The sequence below is a fragment of the Gigantopelta aegis genome, chromosome 12 (assembly GCF_016097555.1).
Source record: "Gigantopelta aegis isolate Gae_Host chromosome 12, Gae_host_genome, whole genome shotgun sequence".
Classification (NCBI taxonomy): domain Eukaryota; kingdom Metazoa; phylum Mollusca; class Gastropoda; order Neomphalida; family Peltospiridae; genus Gigantopelta; species Gigantopelta aegis.
The window spans coordinates 16,185,845-16,206,524 of NC_054710.1; the positions used below are offsets into that span (position 1 = coordinate 16,185,845).

The 20,680-nt window shown below is 38.6% G+C and overlaps 1 protein-coding gene across 1 annotated transcript in view; it reads right to left on the reverse strand.

The window, feature by feature from the left end:
* Positions 1-597: 597 nt before the first annotated feature.
* Positions 598-20,680, reverse strand: part of LOC121386343 (Golgi pH regulator-like) — a 36,980-nt gene continuing 16,897 nt past the window's right edge. The window contains exons 9-15 of the mRNA XM_041517220.1: positions 19,720-19,808; positions 15,489-15,581; positions 14,804-14,899; positions 12,836-12,925; positions 9,272-9,337; positions 2,997-3,055; positions 598-1,115 (exon numbers count right to left, since the gene is read on the reverse strand). Coding sequence (XP_041373154.1) covers positions 971-1,115; positions 2,997-3,055; positions 9,272-9,337; positions 12,836-12,925; positions 14,804-14,899; positions 15,489-15,581; positions 19,720-19,808 — 638 coding nt within the window. The 3' untranslated portion in view covers positions 598-970. The remainder of the gene's footprint in view (positions 1,116-2,996; positions 3,056-9,271; positions 9,338-12,835; positions 12,926-14,803; positions 14,900-15,488; positions 15,582-19,719; positions 19,809-20,680) is intronic.

Genomic DNA, 20,680 nt, shown 5'->3' on the forward strand with positions numbered 1-20,680 from the left:
ATTGTGAACTTGTATGGCCGAGTGATGGCTAATTAATCAACCAGTATAATTTAATTAAATAAAATGACAAAATTATAATAGTTTTTATTATGCACTGAATATGTGCTATAGGGTGTATACTACCAAATCAAATCCCATAGATGACAATAGTAACATATGTGGCTAAAACTCCTACCTGCAGCGTATCAATCAACATAAACGCCATGGATATAAATACTACCACCCTCACACTTAAAGTGAATCAGAAAAAATTGGGGGTCAAGCTGCTTGTTTCTGAGATAACGGGTAGCGTCTATGACTACCCTAGTTCGGCACAAAATTTGAGTACTTTTTTTAACAGGTACCCCATACATGTTTCAAGCACAAGGCTACTTGACACATTGGTACTAGATGAAATAAAATTGCATTTTACCCAGATGAAACTATTATTTTTTACAACCAACACACTCACATTTATAACCAATCACAGGACTTGTGGTGTTCACTTCTCTATCAAAAGTTTGGTGCACCTCGAACTTTGACCCAGCCGGAAGTTATTTGATTTAGTACTACCTGGACAAAGCACTAACAACAAAGATGAATTCAAACCAATGATGGTAAAAGTCAAACTGAAGTTTTATCACGAGATTTTTGACAGAAGTTTGTATCAGTTGTCACCTAAGTTTTTTCTCAGAAGCTTGTTTGTGTGATTATCACATTAGTTTTTTCTCAGAAGCTCGTGTGTGTGATTATCACATTAGTTTTTTCTCAGAAGCTTGTGTGTGTGATTATCACATTAGTTTTTTCTCAGAAGCTTGTTTGTGTGATTATCACATCAAGTTTTTCTCAGGGGCCTGTTTATGTGCTATGTACAGGAAACCGATACTGGACAATGCACTGACAACAAAGATCATGTCAAACCAACGATGGTAAAAGTTAAACTAAAGTTTTATCACATGAGATTTTTGACAGAAGCTTGTTCGTGTGATTATCACATTAGGTTTTTCTCAGGTGCCTGTTTGTGTGCTATGTACAGAAAACCGATGCTGGACAATGCACTGACAAGGAAGATGACGTCAAACCAACGATGGTAGAAGTTAAACTGCAGCTCCCCAAGAACCTCTGTTATTATAGACCTGCAATCAAAGAACACACATTAACAATGAAAAGGAAAGCTTGAAGTTTGTTTTGTTTAACGACACCACTAGAACACACTGATTTATTAATTATCCTCTGTAGGATGTCAAACATTTGATAATTTTTACATATAGTCTTAAAGTTTGTTTTGTTTAACGACACCACTAGAGCATATTGATTTTATTAATCATCGTCTATAGAATGATAAACATTTGATAATTTTTGCACATACAAATGTAGTCTCAGTTTGTTTTGTTTAACGACACCACTAAAGCACATTGATTTATTAATCATTGGCTATTGGATGTCAAACATTTGATAATTTAATAATTTTTACATATAGTCTTAAAGTTTGTTTTGTTTAACGACACCACTAGAGCACATTGATTTATTAATCATTGGCTGAAGGATGTCCAAAAAATCAAATCCATCAAGGATGATTGGCGAGCACTCTACTACTGAGCTACATCCCACCCCACTATAAGCGTATGAGATGGAGGGGGACAAAACCTCCAATTTGGGCAAAAATTATACAGATATTCGGGCAAAATATACTAACCTGAGACCTTTTTACCATGTAGTTCCATCAATCTACCCTCAAATTAGTTGTAATCCATATAAAAATGTCTAGTGATTCGTTTTCAACCCTATATAACTGTGTGGCAGTAATGCTAATATGAATAAATGTTGTTATCTAGATTCGGGCATTTTTATTTAATTCGGGCAAAAGCCAGCCTGCTCCCCCTACAAAAAAAATGGGAGCCCATATGCCTATGCATCCCATATAGAATGGAATCAAAAATCATTGCTACACTCTAGATATTTCAACAACAATATATAGTTACACTGATACAAGAAAATAATTATGTGATACAAAATTAATGTTAAACACAGATAATATGAAAGTTTCAAATTCTATTTTTAAAATGTTGATTATTTTTTTTAAAAGTAAGATGCAGATAGAAAAAAGCAGAAGGCTATATCAACAGAGGAGATTAAGGCCTCCCCCCAAGTCGAGGACAAACATTTTCCTTTTTTTCTACAAAAATAAAGATGTACAGGTGTTAAACTACCTGCAGTGTTATGGCATGTGTGTACAGGTGTTAAGCTTACCTGTATTGTTGACATGTTCATGTACAGGTGTTAAATACCTGCAGTGTTATGGCATGTGTACATGTGTTAAGCTTACCTGTATTGTTGATATGTGCGTGCATAGGTGTTAAAACTTACCTGTATTGTTGATATGTTCATGTACAGGTGTTGAACATACCTGTATTGTTATGACATGTTCATGTACAGGTGTTAAACTTACCTATTTTGTTATAACATGCTCATGTACAGGTGTTAAACTTACCTGTATTGTTATGGCATGTTCATGTACAGGTGTTAAACTTATCTGTATTGTTATGGCATACTCATGTACAGGTGTTAAACTTACCTGTATTGTTGACATATTCATGTACAGGTGTTAAACTTACCTGTATTGTTATGGCATATTCATATACAGTTGTTAAACTTACCTGTATTGTTCATTTGTTCATGTACAGGTGTTAAACTTACCTGTGTTGTTGATGTGTTCATGTACAGGTGTTAAACTTACCTGTATTGTTGACATGTTTATGTACAGATGTTAAACGTACCTGTATTGTTGACATGTTCATGTACAGATGTTAAACGTACCTGTATTGTTATGACATGTTCATGTACAGGTGTTAAACTTACCTGTATTGTTCATGTACAGGTGTTAAACTTACCTGTATTGTTATGACATGTTCATGTACAGGTGTTAAACTTACCTGTATTGTTATGACATGTTCATGTACAGGTTTTAAACTTACCTGTATCATTATAACACGTTCATGTACAGGTGTTAAACGTACCTGTATTCTGGTGGCATGTTCATTCTCATCAGCAGAACAGATGACACAAAATACATTCCCTGAAAACAGACAGGAGATGATAATTAAAAACCAACACTGTTTATCACCGGCTATTTTTTATACGTTAATTTTAATTAATTTAATTAGTTTTGCGTATCATATTTGATACTGGTGGCTCTCTAGGGTTAAGATTCAAGCCATTAATATTTGAATGAATAATTAATCCAATACTTAATGACACTGCAGCACATAAAATGTTAATGAAAATGTTTATATAATATTTTCAAATAACAAAAATATTTTCATTGGTGAGATAAAAGATGTTACTATACCTAATGTTGATAAGATACATGTAGGTGTTACTGTGGCTGGTGTGATATTACTGGTGTTACTGTGGCTGGTGTGATATTACTGGTGTTACTGTGGCTGGTGTGGCTGGTGTGATATTACTGGTGTTACTGTGGCTGGTGTGGATATAACTGGTGTTACTGTGGCTGGTGTGGATATAACTGGTGTTACTGTGGCTGGTGTGGATATAACTGGTGTTACTGTGCCTGGTGTGGATATAACTGGTGTTACTGTGGCTGGTGTGGATATAACTGGTGTTACTGTGGCTGGTGTGGATATAACTGGTGTTACTGTGGCTGGTGTGGATATAACTGGTGTTACTGTGGCTGGTGTGGATATAACTGGTGTTACTGTGGCTGGTGTGGATATAACTGGTGTTACTGTGGCTGGTGTGTTACTGTGATATAACTGGTGTTACTGTGGCTGGTGTGATATAACTGGTGTTACTGTGGCTGGTGTGATATAACTGGTGTTACTGTGGCTGGGCTGGTGTGATATAACTGGTGTTACTGGGCTGGTGTGATATAACTGGTGTTACTGTGGCTGGTGTGATATAACTGGTGTTACTGTGGCTGGTGTGATATAACTGGTGTTACTGGTGTTACGGCTGGTGTGATATAACTGGTGTTACTGTGGCTGGTGTGATATAACTGGTGTTACTGTGGCTGGTGTGATATAACTGGTGTTACTGTGGCTGGTGTGATATTACTGGTGTTACTGTGGCTGGTGTGATATAACTGGTGTTACTGTGGCTGGTGTGGATATAACTGGTGTTACTGTGGCTGGTGTGATATAACTGGTGTTACTATGACTGGTGTGGATATAACTGGTGTTACTGTGGCTGGTGTGGATATAACTGGTGTTACTGTGACTGGTGTGATATAACTGGTGTTACTGTGACTGGTGTGGATATAACTGGTGTTACTGTGGCTGGTGTGATATAACTGGTGTTACTATGGCTGGTGTGATATTACTGGTGTTACTATGGCTGGTGTGATATTACTGGTGTTACTGTGGCTGGTGTGATATAACTGGTGTTACTGTGGCTGGTGTGATATTACTGGTGTTACTGTGGCTGGTGTGGATATAACTGGTGTTACTGTGGCTGGTGTGATATTACTGGTGTTACTGTGGCTGGTGGTGATATAACTGGTGTTACTGTGGCTGGTGTGATATAACTGGTGTTACTATGGCTGGTGTGATATTACTGGTGTTACTGTGGCTGGTGTGGATATAACTGGTGTTACTGTGGCTGGTGTGATATAACTGGTGTTACTGTGGCTGGTGTGATATTACTGGTGTTACTGTGGCTGGTGTGATATAACTGGTGTTACTGTGGCTGGTGTTGACACAACTGATGTTGCTATGGAAAGTGTTAATATAACTGGTGTTACTATGGCTGGTGTGGATATAACTGGTGTTACTGTGGCTGGTGTGGATATAATTGGTGTTACTATGGCTGGTGTGGACATAAGGGATGTTGCTATGAAAAGTGTTACTATAACTGGTGTTACTGTGGCTGGTGTTGATATAACTTGTGTTACTATGGCTGGTGTTGATATAACTTGTGTTACTATGGCTGGTGTTGATATAACTTGTGTTAGTATGGCTGGTGTTGATATAACTTGTGTTACTATGGCTGGTGTGATATAACTGGTGTTACTGTGGCTGGTGTGGATATAACTGGTGTTACTGTGGCTGGTGTGATATAACTGGTGTTACTATGACTGGTGTGGATATAACTGGTGTTACTGTGGCTGGTGTGGATATAACTGGTGTGATATAACTGGTGTTACTGGCTGGTGTGTTGATATAACTGGTGTTACTGTGGCTGGTGTGATATAACTGGTGTTACTATGGCTGGTGTGATATTACTGGTGTTACTATGGCTGGTGTGATATTACTGGTGTTACTGTGGCTGGTGTGATATAACTGGTGTTACTGTGGCTGGTGTGATATAACTGGTGTTACTGTGGCTGGTGTGATATAACTGGTGTTACTGTGGCTGGTGTGACACAACTGGTGTTACTATGGAAAGGTGTTATATAACTGGTGTTACTGTGGCTGGTGTGATATAACTGGTGTTACTATGGCTGGTGTGGATATAACTGGTGTTACTGTGGCTGGTGTGGATATAACTGGTGTTACTGTGGCTGGTGTGATATAACTGGTGTTACTGTGGCTGGTGTGATATAACTGGTGTTACTGTGGCTGGTGTGATATAACTGATATAACTGATGTGTTACTATGGCTGGTGTGTGGATATAACTGGTGTTACTATGGCTGGTGTGGATATAATTGGTGTTACTATGGCTGGTGTGGACATAACTGATGTTGCTATGAAAAGTGTTACTATAACTGGTGTTACTGTGGCTGGTGTTGATATAACTTGTGTTACTATGGCTGGTGTTGATATAACTTGTGTTACTATGGCTGGTGTTGATATAACTTGTGTTACTATGGCTGGTGTTGATATAACTTGTGTTACTATGGCTGGTGTGATATAACTGGTGTTACTGTGGCTGGTGTGGCTGGTGTGATATAACTGGTGTTACTATGGCTGGTGTGGATATAACTGGTGTTACTGTGGTTGGTGTGATATAACTGGTGTTACTGTAGCTGGTGTGATATAACTGGTGTTACTGTGGCTGGTGTGATACAACTAGTGTTACTGTGGCTGGTGTGATATAACTGGTGTTACTGTGGCTGGTGTGATATTACTGGTGTTACTGTGGCTGGTGTGATATAACTGGTGTTACTATGGCTGGTGTTGATATAACTGGTGTTACTGTGACTGGTGTTATAACTGGTGTTAATGTAGCTGGTGTTGACACAACTGATATGGAAAGTGTTACTGGTGTTACTGTGGCTGGTGTTGATATAACTGGTGTTACTATGGCTGGTGTGGATATAACTGGTGTTACTGTGGCTGGTGTGATATAACTGGTGTTACTATGGCTGGTGTGGACTGGTTGTGAAAAGTGTTATATAACTGGTGTTACTGTGGCTGGTGTGATATAACTGGTGTTACTGTGGCTGGTGTGATATAACTGGTGTTACTATGGCTGGTGTTGATATAACTGGTGTTACTATGGCTGGTGTGGATATAACTGGTTGTATGAAAAGTGTTATATAACTGGTGTTACTGTGGCTGGTGTGATATAACTGGTGTTACTGTGGCTGGTGTGATATAACTGGTTAGTATGGCTGGTGTTGATATAACTTGTGTTACTATGGCTGGTGTTGATATAACTGGTGTTACTGTGGCTGGTGTTGATATAACTGGTGTTACTATGGCTGGTGTTGATATAACTGGTGTTACTGTGGCTGGTGTTGATATAACTTGTGTTACTATGGCTGGTGTTGATATAACTTGTGTTAGTATGGCTGGTGTGGATATAACTGGTGTTACTATAACTGGTGTTACTATGGCTGGTGTGATATTACTGGTGTTACTGTGGCTGGTGTGATATAACTGGTGTTACTGTGGCTGGTGTGATATAACTGGTGTTACTGTGGCTGGTGTGATATTACTGGTGTTACTGTGGCTGGTGTGATATAACTGGTGTTACTGTGGCTGGTGTGATATTACTGGTGTTACTATGGCTGGTGTGATATAACTGGTGTTACTGTGGCTGGTGTGGATATAACTGGTGTTACTGTGTGGCTGGTGTGATATAACTGGTGTTACTGTGGCTGGTGTGATATAACTGGTGTTACTGTGGCTGGTGTGATATAACTGGTGTTACTGTGTTACTGCTGGTGTGGATATAACTGATATAACTGGTGTTACTGTGGCTGGTGTGATATAACTGGTGTTACTATAAACTGGTGTTACTGTGGCTGGTGTGATATAACTGGTGTTACTGTTACTATGGCTGGTGTGATATATAACTGGTGTTACTGTGGCTGGTGTGATATAACTGGTGTTACTGGTGTTACTGTAGCTGGTGTGGATATAACTGGTGTTACTGTGGCTGGTGTTAATATAACTGGTGTTACTGTGGCTGGTGTGGATATAACTGATGTTACTATGGCTGGTGTTGATGGTTACTGGGCTGGTGTTACTGTGGCTGGTGTGGATATAACTGGTGTTACTATGGCTGGTGTGGATGGCTGGTGTGTTATATAACTGGTGTTACTGTGGCTGGTGTTGATATAACTTGTGTTAGTATGGCTGGTGTTGATATAACTTGTGTTACTATGGCTGGTGTGATATAACTGGTGTTACTGTGGCTGGTGTGGCTGGTGTGATATAACTGGTGTTACTATGGCTGGTGTGGATATAACTGGTGTTACTGTGGCTGGTGTGATATAACTGGTGTTACTGTGGCTGGTGTGATATAACTGGTGTTACTGTGGCTGGTGTGATATAACTGGTGTTACTGTGGCTGGTGTGATATAACTGGTGTTACTGTGGCTGGTGTGATATTACTGGTGTTACTGTGGCTGGTGTGATATAACTGGTGTTACTGTGGCTGGTGTTGATATAACTGGTGTTACTGTGACTGGTGTGATATAACTGGTGTTACTGTAGCTGGTGTTGACACAACTGATGTTGCTATGGAAAGTGTTAATATAACTGGTGTTACTGTGGCTGGTGTTGATATAACTGATGTTACTATGGCTGGTGTGGATATAACTGGTGTTACTGTGGCTGGTGTGGATATAATTGGTGTTACTATGGCTGGTGTGGACATAACTGATGTTGCTATGAAAAGTGTTACTATAACTGGTGTTACTGTGGCTGGTGTTGATATAACTTGTGTTACTATGGCTGGTGTTGATATAACTTGTGTTAGTATGGCTGGTGTTGATATAACTTGTGTTACTATGGCTGGTGTGGATATAACTGATGTTGCTATGAAAAGTGTTACTATAACTGGTGTTACTGTGGCTGGTGTTGATATAACTTGTGTTACTGTGGCTGGTGTTGATATAACTTGTGTTAGTATGGCTGGTGTTGATATAACTTGTGTTACTATGGCTGGTGTTGATATAACTGGTGTTACTGTGGCTGGTGTTGATATAACTGGTGTTACTATGGCTGGTGTTGATATAACTGGTGTTACTGTGGCTGGTGTTGATATAACTGGTGTTACTATGGCTGGTGTTGATATAACTGGTGTTACTATGGCTGGTGTTGATATAACTGGTGTTACTGTGGCTGGTGTTGATATAACTTGTGTTACTATGGCTGGTGTTGATATAACTTGTGTTAGTATGGCTGGTGTGGATATAACTGGTGTTACTATAACTGGTGTTACTATGGCTGGTGTTGATATAACTGGTGTTACTATGGCTGGTGTGATATAACTGGTGTTACTATGGCTGGTGTTGATATAACTGGTGTTACTATGGCTGGTGTGGATATAACTGGTGTTACTGTGGCTGGTGTTGATATAACTTGTGTTACTATGGCTGGTGTTGATATAACTGGTGTTACTGTGGCTGGTGTTGATATAACTAGTGTTACTGTGGCTGGTGTTGATATAACTGGTGTTACTATGGCTGGTGTTGATATAACTGGTGTTACTATGGCTGGTGTTGATATCACCGGTGTTACTATGGCTGATGTTACTGTAACTGGTGTTGATATAACTGGTGTTACTATGGCTGGTGTTGATATCACCGGTGTTACTATAACTGGTGTTACTATGGCTGATGTTACTGTAACTGGTGTTGATATAACTGGTGTTACTATGGCTGGTGTTCATACAACCGGTGTTACTATGGTTGGTGTTACTGTAACTGGTGGTGATATAACTAGTGTTACTATGGCTGGTGTTGATACAACCGGTGTTACTATAACTGGTGTTACTATGGCTGGTGGTGATATAACTAATGTTACTGTGGCTGGTGTTGAAATAACTGATGTTACTATGGCTAGTGTTGACATATGACTGGTGTTGATGTTAATCCCTCACCATGATCTGGGCTAAACACAAGACAATGGCATTGGACGACTTGCTGCTAGCTATGGCATAGAAGAACTGAAACACAAATAAGACATCATATTATTTAATCCTTAAAGCTGCAGACTCTAGTTTCACTTTTTTTTTTTTTTTTTTCTTTTTTTTTTACTCCAGAAAATAGCATACGCATCTCAGGATTTAATTTGTATAGTTTTTCCTTTGTTTATAAAAAGTAGTGCCCCCCCCCCCCCCCCCCCCCCCCCACCCCACTCCCTAGGATTTTGATCAGGGTACGGCCCTGTCCCCTCCGGTTGAACCGGTAGCAGACTAATAAATGTAAAATGGCTTATAGTTTCCAAGCATTAAGGTCGATGATAGTCACTTTTCACAATCTTGTTCGGACTTCGTACACAATAACTAAAACATATTCAATGGTAATATTTTGATATAATATATTTGACAAAAGGTACTTTTTTTCTTGTTTTTTTTATAAAACTGAAATTTAATATTTTATCCAGAATAATGAAAAACTAAAACATGCCGACCTATAAACAGCATTTTCTGCTCGGTACAGAATTTTAACAGTGGTCATGGTTAGAAGACCCGTTTTTATTTTAATGTGGCGAAGCAATGTAATACTGTAGCTAATTTTGAATTTGACTGATATCAGTATTTTTATGACGTCTTTTCCAACTCCTTACAATAACCATAAACTGGGTACGTGATGTTTCTATTTTCAGCAGTGGCATAGCGTGGGCGGGGCCACCGGGGTGGTTGCCCCGGGCACAAAATTCTGGACTGGTGGAAGGGACTCGGGGAGTGCTAACGGTCCACTGGTTAGGGGGTGCAATACTTGCTTTTCCTCGCGGGCACTGGCAACCCACGCTACGCCACTGATTTTCAGAACGCTTTTCAAACTGCATGTTTGAATGTTACTAGTGCATCTGAATGTGTTTGAAGAAAATTTTGTAATTAAAAAATCGTACCTTTTACGAAATATGGATTTCAAGTGAAATTACGGTAAGACATGTTATATTTATTGTGTACGAAGTCAAAACAAGGGTGCGAAAAGTGACTGTTGTCGACCTTAGCTAAAGAGGAACACATGGTAGATGCATATCACTACTTCAAAACAGTTTATCAATTAGGCCTCCACGAGTCCAAAATATTGGACTCGAGTACTCAAGGGTCAAACTCAACCCCAATCTAATTAAAATTATCTCCCCTGGTTAATTACTATTACCTGTGGATCTAACAGCAGCCTGTTGGAGCTCATGTCCAGTTGACCTTTCATTCAACCAATCAAAACCTTATTTGCAAAATCATGCCAGTGATTTGAAAAGAATTTGAAAACATTCGGGATTATGCCGAGGGTATACGAAATGATTCGGGTGAATTACGAAGTATGCCGAAAACTAATTTCAATATAAAATTTTATATAAAATTAGTTTCAAGACGATAAAAAACCGTGATGGTAGAGCTATAAAATCTGTTTATACTAGTATACAATCCAGAGTTTATTACTGCACTTTTCCCCGTGTTTTTTTAATGTTGAAATAGACCAACAAGTTCGCCTATTGCATAAATAGTCTTGCCTGATATTTTTAGAATTTGTATGCTCCGGAATAACGCTATAAAAGGCGAAGTGTAATTGGTCGATATTTAAATTTTAATTTATAGATGAAATGTCACCTGGACATGGGAGTCCACGCAATGCTTTTAGATCTACTGGTAGACCAGTAGAGCTAATTTTAATCAGATTGACTCAACCCGTACCTGAGAATAATCCAAAATAATATTAAAAACCGAGTACTAGACGATAATGAGATTAAGGAATAAAGTAAAATAGCATTATACGTATTAATTCCAGCACTGAACATGGATGCCAAATTATGCTATGGTATTACATTTCACACATTCGACATTTTGTATTCCCTCCATGTCTCATAACCCCAGACCTCTCAACCTTGAGACACTAGAAACCTGGACACTGAAGCCCAAAAACCTGGAGATTTCAGTAAAAACCTGGAGATTGACCTATTCATAGATAATCAAGTGCTAAGCAAAATAAAGTGATCGTTCTTTTGTGTAGAAAATGATATTTTTTTACAGAAGGGAATTTTCACTTCTACGTCATGCGTGCAAACTCCCAACGAGAATGCAAGAGACTGATAGCGATAACCTTATTTGGCATTGATCTTCTAAATATGGATCGTTGTGTCCAGTCCTCTCACTTTGTTTGTTATTTCTGGCCGGATTGGCAGAGAACTCGACTGAGCAAGAACAGAAATTGTTTTAACTACAATGGATTTTTTATCACAAGAGAAAAACCGTGAGATTTTCAAAAAAAACTGAGATATTTTTGCGGCTTACCGTGAGATTTTGCAAAAAACCGAAACCGTGAGCCTGAGAGGTCTGTAACTCTATAATGTAACCGGCGGCAAGCATGTGGCAAAATGACGTTTAAAAATATAATTAAATGAGAGTGCTCTTCCCCGAGTACTCAAGTAGGCTACTCGTGGAGACCCTAGTATCAATGTCAACATTTTTCACTGCCACGAAATTCTGACTTGTTACAGGTATATAGTTCTTTGACAGTTTACTAAAATATCTCACAATCTTAAAATTGTCGCAAAAATCTAAGGAGAGCTACATATCAACTTTTCTTTGTATGTTTTTCTCATGTTAAAGGATCCATTGAATCAAATCAATTCCCATTAGTAATAATGTTATATGCATAATGAAAGTTAAAATTTGTTTTGTTTAACGATACATTGATATATTAATCATCGGCTATTGGATGACAAACATTTGGTCATTTTGACATATAGTCTTAGAGAAGAAACCTACTACATTTTTCCATTAGTAGCAAGGAATCTTTTATATGCACCATGACCACAGACAGGATAGCACATACCACAGCCTCTGATATACCAGTCGTGGTGCACTGGCTGAAAGGAGAAATAGCCCAATAGGCCCACTGACAGGGATTGATCCCAGATAGACCGAGCATCAAGAGAGCGCTCTACCATTGGGCTACATCCCGACCCAATATGGTACATGAATGCTTTTGTATGATATGCAACCCGAAAACAAGTGTGACAGAGGAACTTACAACAATAAAAAAAAAGAGTAACGTTTGTTTTATTTAACTACGCCACTTGAGCACATTGATTTTTTATCTTATCATCGGCTATTGGACGTCAAACATATGGTCATTCTGACACTGTTTTTTAGAGGAAGCCTGCTGTCGCCACATAGGCTACTCCTTTATGACAGGCAGCAAGGGATCTTTTATTTGCGCTTCCCACAGGCAGAATAGCACAAACCATGGCCTTTGTTGAACCAGTTATGGATCACTGGTCGGTGCAAGTGGTTTTACACCTACCCATTGAGCCTTGCGGAGCACTCACTCGGGGTTTGGAGTCGGTATCTGGATTAAAAATCCCATGCCTCGACTGGGATCCGAAACCCAGTACGTACCAGCCTGTAGACCGATGGCCTAACCACGATGCCAGTGAGGCCGGTTACAACAATAAGTAAAAACTACTAATTATACTACTATCTAAAAGTTACCCTTGTTAATGTGATGAGCAGACCTCTGATGGATGACACGATGATAATTCCAATGAGGAGGAATGATATTTGCTGTGACCAGAATTTCACCTAAAAACAAAACACAAACTGCTGTAAGCTTTACAATCTTTATCCATTAATTTATTAGACAAAAAAAAAATCGATAAATAAAAAAAGAAAGAAAGAAATGTTTTATTTAACGACGCACTCAACACATTTTATTTACGGTTATATGGCGTCAGACATATGGTGAAGGACCACACAGATATTGTCTGTGGGATGGTGCATATAAAAGATCCCTTGCTGCTAATTGAAAAGAGTAGTCCATGAAGTGGCGACAGCGGGTTTCCTCTCTCATTATCTGTGTGGTCCGTAACCATATGTCCGACGCCATATAATCCTAAATAAAATGTGTTGAGTGCGTCGTTAAATAAAGCATTTCCTTTCCTTTCCTTTTCCTACTGTCTTGTGCCTTCCATGCTCGTTCATTCCAAGAATTCATCCGCCCACCCCCCACCCCCCAAAAACACATAAAAAAACATCATAGCAACGGCTCTACTCACATATAATATAGCTTAGTTTACTGTCATTGCCTATCAAGAACATACATGTACAACTTCAAATTGAAAGAAAATGGTATAAAATTTTAAAGGAACTGTTTCCACTGAAACCACCTAAATTAAAAGTACAAATGTCCGGTTTAAAGAGGGGTTTGGTTTAGAGAGGTTACATTCTGTTCTGGGATTCTGTAAAACATCTGGTTTACAGAGGGTCCAGTCTTGAGAGGTTTCACTGTATTCCAAATTAAAGAAATTAATGTTAATGTCCCCCCACCCCCAGCGCACTGTTTAATTAGCAGCAATTAGGTGGCCTCAGATCACAGTTATCTTCCCATTTGGTTGAAAAAATCCGGAAATTTGTCCGCACAAGTAGTCTTCTGTTTGACTGTGATTATTTCATGGCAGACAGCTTTGAAGTGGCAACTATTTGACTGAAGTTGACAGGGGAGAGCATGTAGTTTGTAAGCATGTGTAACTTGTTGACATTGAAGACTTGTTTGTGGTAATTCTGGCCCATGCAAAAGTTGTGCTTTTTGTGTAAAATGGGTGTACTCCAGCCAGGTTTAGAGGATGTGTTTGTTTAAATCAATATGCTGGGAGAAAGAGCTAGACAACAGGGGTTGTCCTTTTCAGGGTATGTGTCCCCCATGCAGGCAAAGGTACATACAAAACTTCACGGGCCTGCTGATATTAATAAAAATGTTATAGCCACTAAGGCTATATAGAAACATATAGTGAAATTAATTGTGGTCTGTGGGCAGGTGACAAATAATTGCCAGCTTCCATTTAAGTGTTTCTCCACTTTGGTTTGATGTAAAAAGATAAGGAAAATGTTACAGAAATAACAAAAATGTTCTATTTTTATATGTAAGTTATAAAAACTTAGAGAATACTCAACGAGCTAAGAGACAATATCGGTTATCTTGCACTCGTGAATGATGTTGTTCTTCCCGATCAATTCACCAGTGCAAGATAAACAGTACTGCCAAGTAGCGAGTTAGGTATTCTATTTATTCCCATTTTCAAGATTTATCATTTTATGGAAGATTTTCTAATGATCCTGTTGTTGAAAATAAGTTTGCAAGTTGAGAACAAGAGGCAGCATTATGTCATACAGGGCTTCTAGATTATGGTAGCCCCACTTCCATGGCTAGTGATATTTAATGCTGGGCTAGTAAATAACTACTATCACCATTCCCGATGGCTAGTGAAATTTTTGTTTGTCAAATGCTGTAATCGATTAGTTGGAATTTGGAATTTAGCAACCAACCTTCGATTATTCCAATTAATTGGACCACTACTACCAACTAGTAGAGGCAGATTAACCCCCCCACCACCACCTCCAAACATATAGTTTAGTAGGATAAACCTATTAATAAAAATAAACAACTTAAGGTTTGTTACTTACATCAAACTGAATTCCGAAGTAATTGACAGCAATTTCTATTCCTCGCGTAACTGGATCCACCTTGCCAACTCGGTCAAATATAATGTTTATTGTTGCCTAAAATTAAATATTTAAAATAGCTGTGACCTTTTGATCAGCTTCACCCTGATTTCCAAATGAAAAACAAAAGAAGGTAAACCAGGATGATTTGACAAGATCAAAGATAAATTAAAAATGATTTACATCAAGATAAAAAAATGAAGAGATTTCAATGAGGGACAGATTGTCTGAGAGAGAGAGAGAGAGAGAGAGAGAGAGAGAGAGAGAGAGAGAGAGAGAGAGAGAGAGAGAGAGAGAGAGAGAGAGAGAGAGAGAGAGAGAGAGAGAGAGAGAGAGAGAGATTTTTGGATTTTTATCTCTAAATATTTCATCATTACAATAGTTGAGTGAGAGATAGACAGAGAGACACAGAGAGACGGAAACAAAGAGACAGAGAGAGAGAGACACAGAGAGGGAGGAAACCTGCATCTATCACATGGCAGGTCCAGCATGGCTGATTAATTCTGCTTAGAACCTTGATGAATGTTTAATGACATCTTAATGACATCCTAACAAAATGGCTACAAAATTTGACACGGTCAATAAAAAAAGAAACAAAAAGAGTGCAGAAAAATCTCCACTGCAGTAACTGTTGAAAATAACCTACCATAAATATTTTCCAAACACAATAAACTGAGAAAAAATATCCCAGAAAATTGAAATATCTCCCTTTAAACGTCTTCGAGTATTCTCGCCTGTCCTGAAAAAAATAATCTGTTCTGTTATTCAGGGCCACACATAATCATGATCCAGGGAGGACAGTTGTCCCTGCCCCTCCTATAAATATACATAGTGCTTTTTCTTTCCTTCAATCTTTCTTTCTTCTTTTGTTCTCTCCTTCCTTCTCTTTATTTCCATTATTTGTAGCTTCTATATTAACCCCATAACCCTATAAACTATATTTTACATGTATTTATGTCCATTATTACTGTTCGATTAATGTGCTACATGTGTATATATATATATATATATATATATATATATATATATATATATATATATATCTTCATACTATTCACTTACACAATGTATGTACAATGTTTAACATATTAAATGATTGTAAAGTAGCGATACTAGGGCCCCAAACCTGGCACTACTATATTTGTTTTCTGGGGTCAATAAACTTTATTTAAAAAAAACAACAAAAAAACCCCTCAACCACAAAGTACCCCTCCAGTCAATACACAAAGTACCCCTCCAGTAAATACACAAAGTACCTCTCCAGTAAATACACAAAGTACCCCTCCAGTCAATACACAAAGTACCTCTCCAGTAAATACACAAAGTACCCCTCCAGTCAATACACAAAGTACCCCTCCAGTCAATACACAAAGTACCTCTCCAGTAAATACACAAAGTACCCCTCCAGTCAATACACAAAGTACCCCTCCAGTCAATACACAAAGTACCCCTCCAGTCAATACACAAAGTACCCCTCCAGTCAATACACAAAGTACCTCTCCAGTAAATACACAAAGTACCCCTCCAGTCAATACACAAAGTACCTCTCCAGTAAATACACAAAGTACCCCTCCAGTCAATACACAAAGTACCCCTCCAGTCAATACACAAAGTACCCCTCCAGTCAATACACAAAGTACCCCTCCAGTAAATACACAAAGTACCCCTCCAGTCAATACACAAAGTACCCCTCCAGTCAATACACAAAGTACCCCTCCAGTCAATACACAAAGTACCCCTCCAGTCAATACACAAAGTACCCCTCCAGTCAATACACAAAGTACCCCTCCAGTCAATACACAAAGTACCCCTCCAGTCAATACACAAAGTACCCCTCCAGTCAATACACAAAGTACCCCTCCAGTCAATACACAAAGTACCCCTCCAGTAAATACACAAAGTACCCCTCCAGTCAATACACAAAGTACCCCTCCAGTCAATACACAAAGTACCCCTCCAGTCAATACACAAAGTACCCCTCCAGTCAATACACAAAGTACCCCTCCAGTCAATACACAAAGTACACAAAGTACCCCTCCAGTAAATACACAAAGTACCCCTCCAGTCAATACACAAAGTACCCCTCCAGTCAATACACAAAGTACCCCTCCAGTCAATACACAAAGTACCCCTCCAGTCAATACACAAAGTACCCCTCCAGTCAATACACAAAGTACCCCTCCAGTCAACACAAAGTACCCCTCCAGTCAATACACAAAGTACCCCTCCAGTCAATACACAAAGTATCCCTCCAGTCAATACACAAAGTACCCCTCCAGTCAATACACAAAGTACCCCTCCAGTCAATACACAAAGTACCCCTCCAGTCAATACACAAAGTACCCTCCAGTCAATACACAAAGTACCCCTCCAGTCAATACACAAAGTACCCCTCCAGTCAATACACAAAGTACCCCTCCAGTAAATACACAAAGTACCCCTCCAGTAAATACACAAAGTACCCCTCCAGTCAATACACAAAGTACCCCTCCAGTCAATACACAAAGTACCCCTCCAGTCAATACACAAAGTACCCTCCAGTCAATACACAAAGTACCCCTCCAGTAAATACACAAAGTACCCCTCCAGTAAATACACAAAGTACCCCTCCAGTCAATACACAAAGTACCCCTCCAGTAAATACACAAAGTACCCCTCCAGTAAATACACAAAGTACCCCTCCAGTAAATACACAAAGTACCCCTCCAGTAAATACACAAAGTACCCCTCCAGTCAATACACAAAGTACCCCTCCAGTAAATACACAAAGTACCCCTCCAGTAAATACACAAACTATCCCTCCAGTAAATACACAAAGTACCCCTCCAGTAAATACACAAAGTACCCCTCCAGTCAATACACAAAGTACCCCTCCAGTAAATACACAAAGTATCCCTCCAGTAAATACACAAAGTACCCCTCCAGTCAATACCCCTCCAGTAAATACACAAAGTATCCCTCCAGTAAATACACAAAGTACCCCTCCAGTCAATACACAAAGTACCCCTCCAGTCAATACACAAAGTACCCCTCCAGTCAATACCCCTCCAGTCAATACACAAAGTACCCCTCCAGTAAATACACAAAGTACCCCTCCAGTCAATACCCCTCCAGTAAATACACAAAGTATCCCTCCAGTAAATACACAAAGTACCCCTCCAGTAAATACACAAAGTACCCCTCCAGTCAATACACAAAACCCCTCCAGTCAATACACAAAGTACCCCTCCAGTCAATACAAAAAGTACCCCTCCAGTAAATACACAAAGTACCCCTCCAGTAAATACACAAAGTATCCCTCCAGTAAATACACAAAGTACCCCTCCAGTAAATACACAAAGTACCCCTCCAGTCAATACACAAAGTACCCCTCCAGTCAATACCCCTCCAGTAAATACACAAAGTATCCCTCCAGTAAATACACAAAGTACCCCTCCAGTAAATACACAAAGTACCCCTCCAGTAAATACACAAAGTATCCCTCCAGTAAATACACAAAGTATCCCTCCAGTAAATACACAAAGTACCCCTCCAGTAAATACACAAAGTACCCCTCCAGTAAATACACAAAGTACCCCTCCAGTAAATAACCTTTTTGTCTATCTCGAGAATATCTTATATTACCGGTCCCCGTATCCTTGTTACATCCCTCAATCAGTTATTTTGCATTACTTATGGCCCTGGAGCCAATCCAAATTTACAAAAGAATGTTTTTGACTTACAAATATGAGGCTACCGGTACATGTATTTGCAATGCTTAAATACCCGTGTTTAAGAAAAATAGGCTTCGTAAAATTAGGCCTTTTAAGTTTGCTAGAAATATTATCATAAACCTTACCTTAAATGGTGATGGAAAATTTATCATAGCATTGCAGGACTCGCAACTTTTTGTGTGTATCTACCCGTTTTGTGACCCTAGCTACCCCATTTAAGGTAAGGTAAGTCGTATTTTGACTCTATTTTAGCTACAGTGAAAATATAGAAATCATATTTACTTTTTTGTAAAAGTGCATGATTAAATTATCTTCCTTTGTCTCGTTACTTCGTATTTAAATTTAATGATTACCAATGCATCTGATTATATTTGAAAAATAAAAAATGTAATTTAAACAACTGTACCTACATGTATAACAAGTGAAATTATAATAAAATATCTAAAACGAATTGAATACAAAGCTAAATAATAATGACACAATGTAGTATCATTGACTGTAAGTGTAAGAATTTAACGGCGTTCGATTAGTTTTGTTTTTGTGGGAGTTTTTGGAGGATCGCTTTGTCAGGTATGTTTGCACCGCAATATTATTAAATAAATGTTAATAAAGATAAATTTGATTCAAATTTCTTTTTAAAAGTCTATGATCAAGTAAATTTTCTGGAAAAGTTCCATAGGAAGAAATATATCATGGCGTTACGTGTTTTCGATAGGCTAAGTGAAAGATATTAACAAAAAGCGAAATATATTGTCAATATTGTCATGCAATTCGTGAAAATATGGTTTTCACACATCACTCGTTGACATAAAAATCGTATTAAAACCCCCCCCCCATTAAATAGCCTCTATATATGGGTTGAAATATGGGCTAATACTCCTGCCACAGAGTTTAGTTCGGAAAGCTATAAATTCTGCCGGTCGAAATCAAAAACTGCCATACCAAACAGGATTGACTGAAACTATTGTAGCCTATACATGTATGTATGTAAAAAAAAAAAATAATAATAATAAAATAAAAATATAAATATAAACATAAAATAGTTACTCGTCTGATGGACAGAAAACTCTCCCGGCCCCTGGCAAAAACCAATCAGGATGGCAGTATTTCGAGCACTGCTTATGTTTTGGTCTTAAAAGAGATCATAGTAATCAAGTGACTCACCACTGCATCGTGGAGATCGACGGACTCGAGAAATAACTGTCGCGTTAGTTCCTCCATTGCACTCGTCTCCTGCTTCAACAGCCCCGTGTCTGATTCTGTCAAGGAGGATAACTCTAAACAAGTCAAACACTACATGAACATACCTGTGTTACTCAGCCTCACTGATACAGTCATACAACAAGGGAAGATACATAGAGGATATTTCATGTTTTTTGTCAAATATGATTTATATCTCATTGAGTAAAGTTTGTAATCATATCTCATGAGTTGTGCAAGCACGACGAGTGTGATATGATTGCAAACTTCACGAGATAAGATATAAACCATATTTGACAAAAAAACATGAAATTTTCTATTTATTATATAAGTTTTGGCAATTTACCTTTATTTTTAAAATGCCAGCAGCAACATAGTTCCAGCTTTGTTACAGTGAAGATAACACTTTCTACAGTGACAATAACACATTTTAGAGTGAAATAGTGAAAATCTCACTCTAAAATGTGTCATCGTCACTGAGTGACTAATAACACTTTTATTTCACTGATATTTTAAGATATTTCACAAAATGTTATATATTTTCATTGGAACTTATTTTTGTGCTTGTATCCAATTAAGGTTAAAGCACCCTGTCATGGGCACACACATCTCAGCTATCTGGACTGTCTGTCCAGGACAGTGGGTTAGTTGTTAGTGAGAGAAAAAGAGTGGTCTTACACCTACCCATTGAGTCGTTAAACCATGACACCACTGAGGCCGATGTAAATGTATCGACGTCAGCTAGTCTGTGATGTTATAAGGGAAGATAACTACTACCACTGCTGCTGCTATTACTACAAATTACCGGCCCTGTGGTTATGTCATCGGACTTGAGGCTGGTAGGTACTGGGTTCGAATCTCACCTGAAGCAATGGGGGATTTTTTCATGCCAGTACCGGCTCCAACCCAGAATGAGTGCACAGCT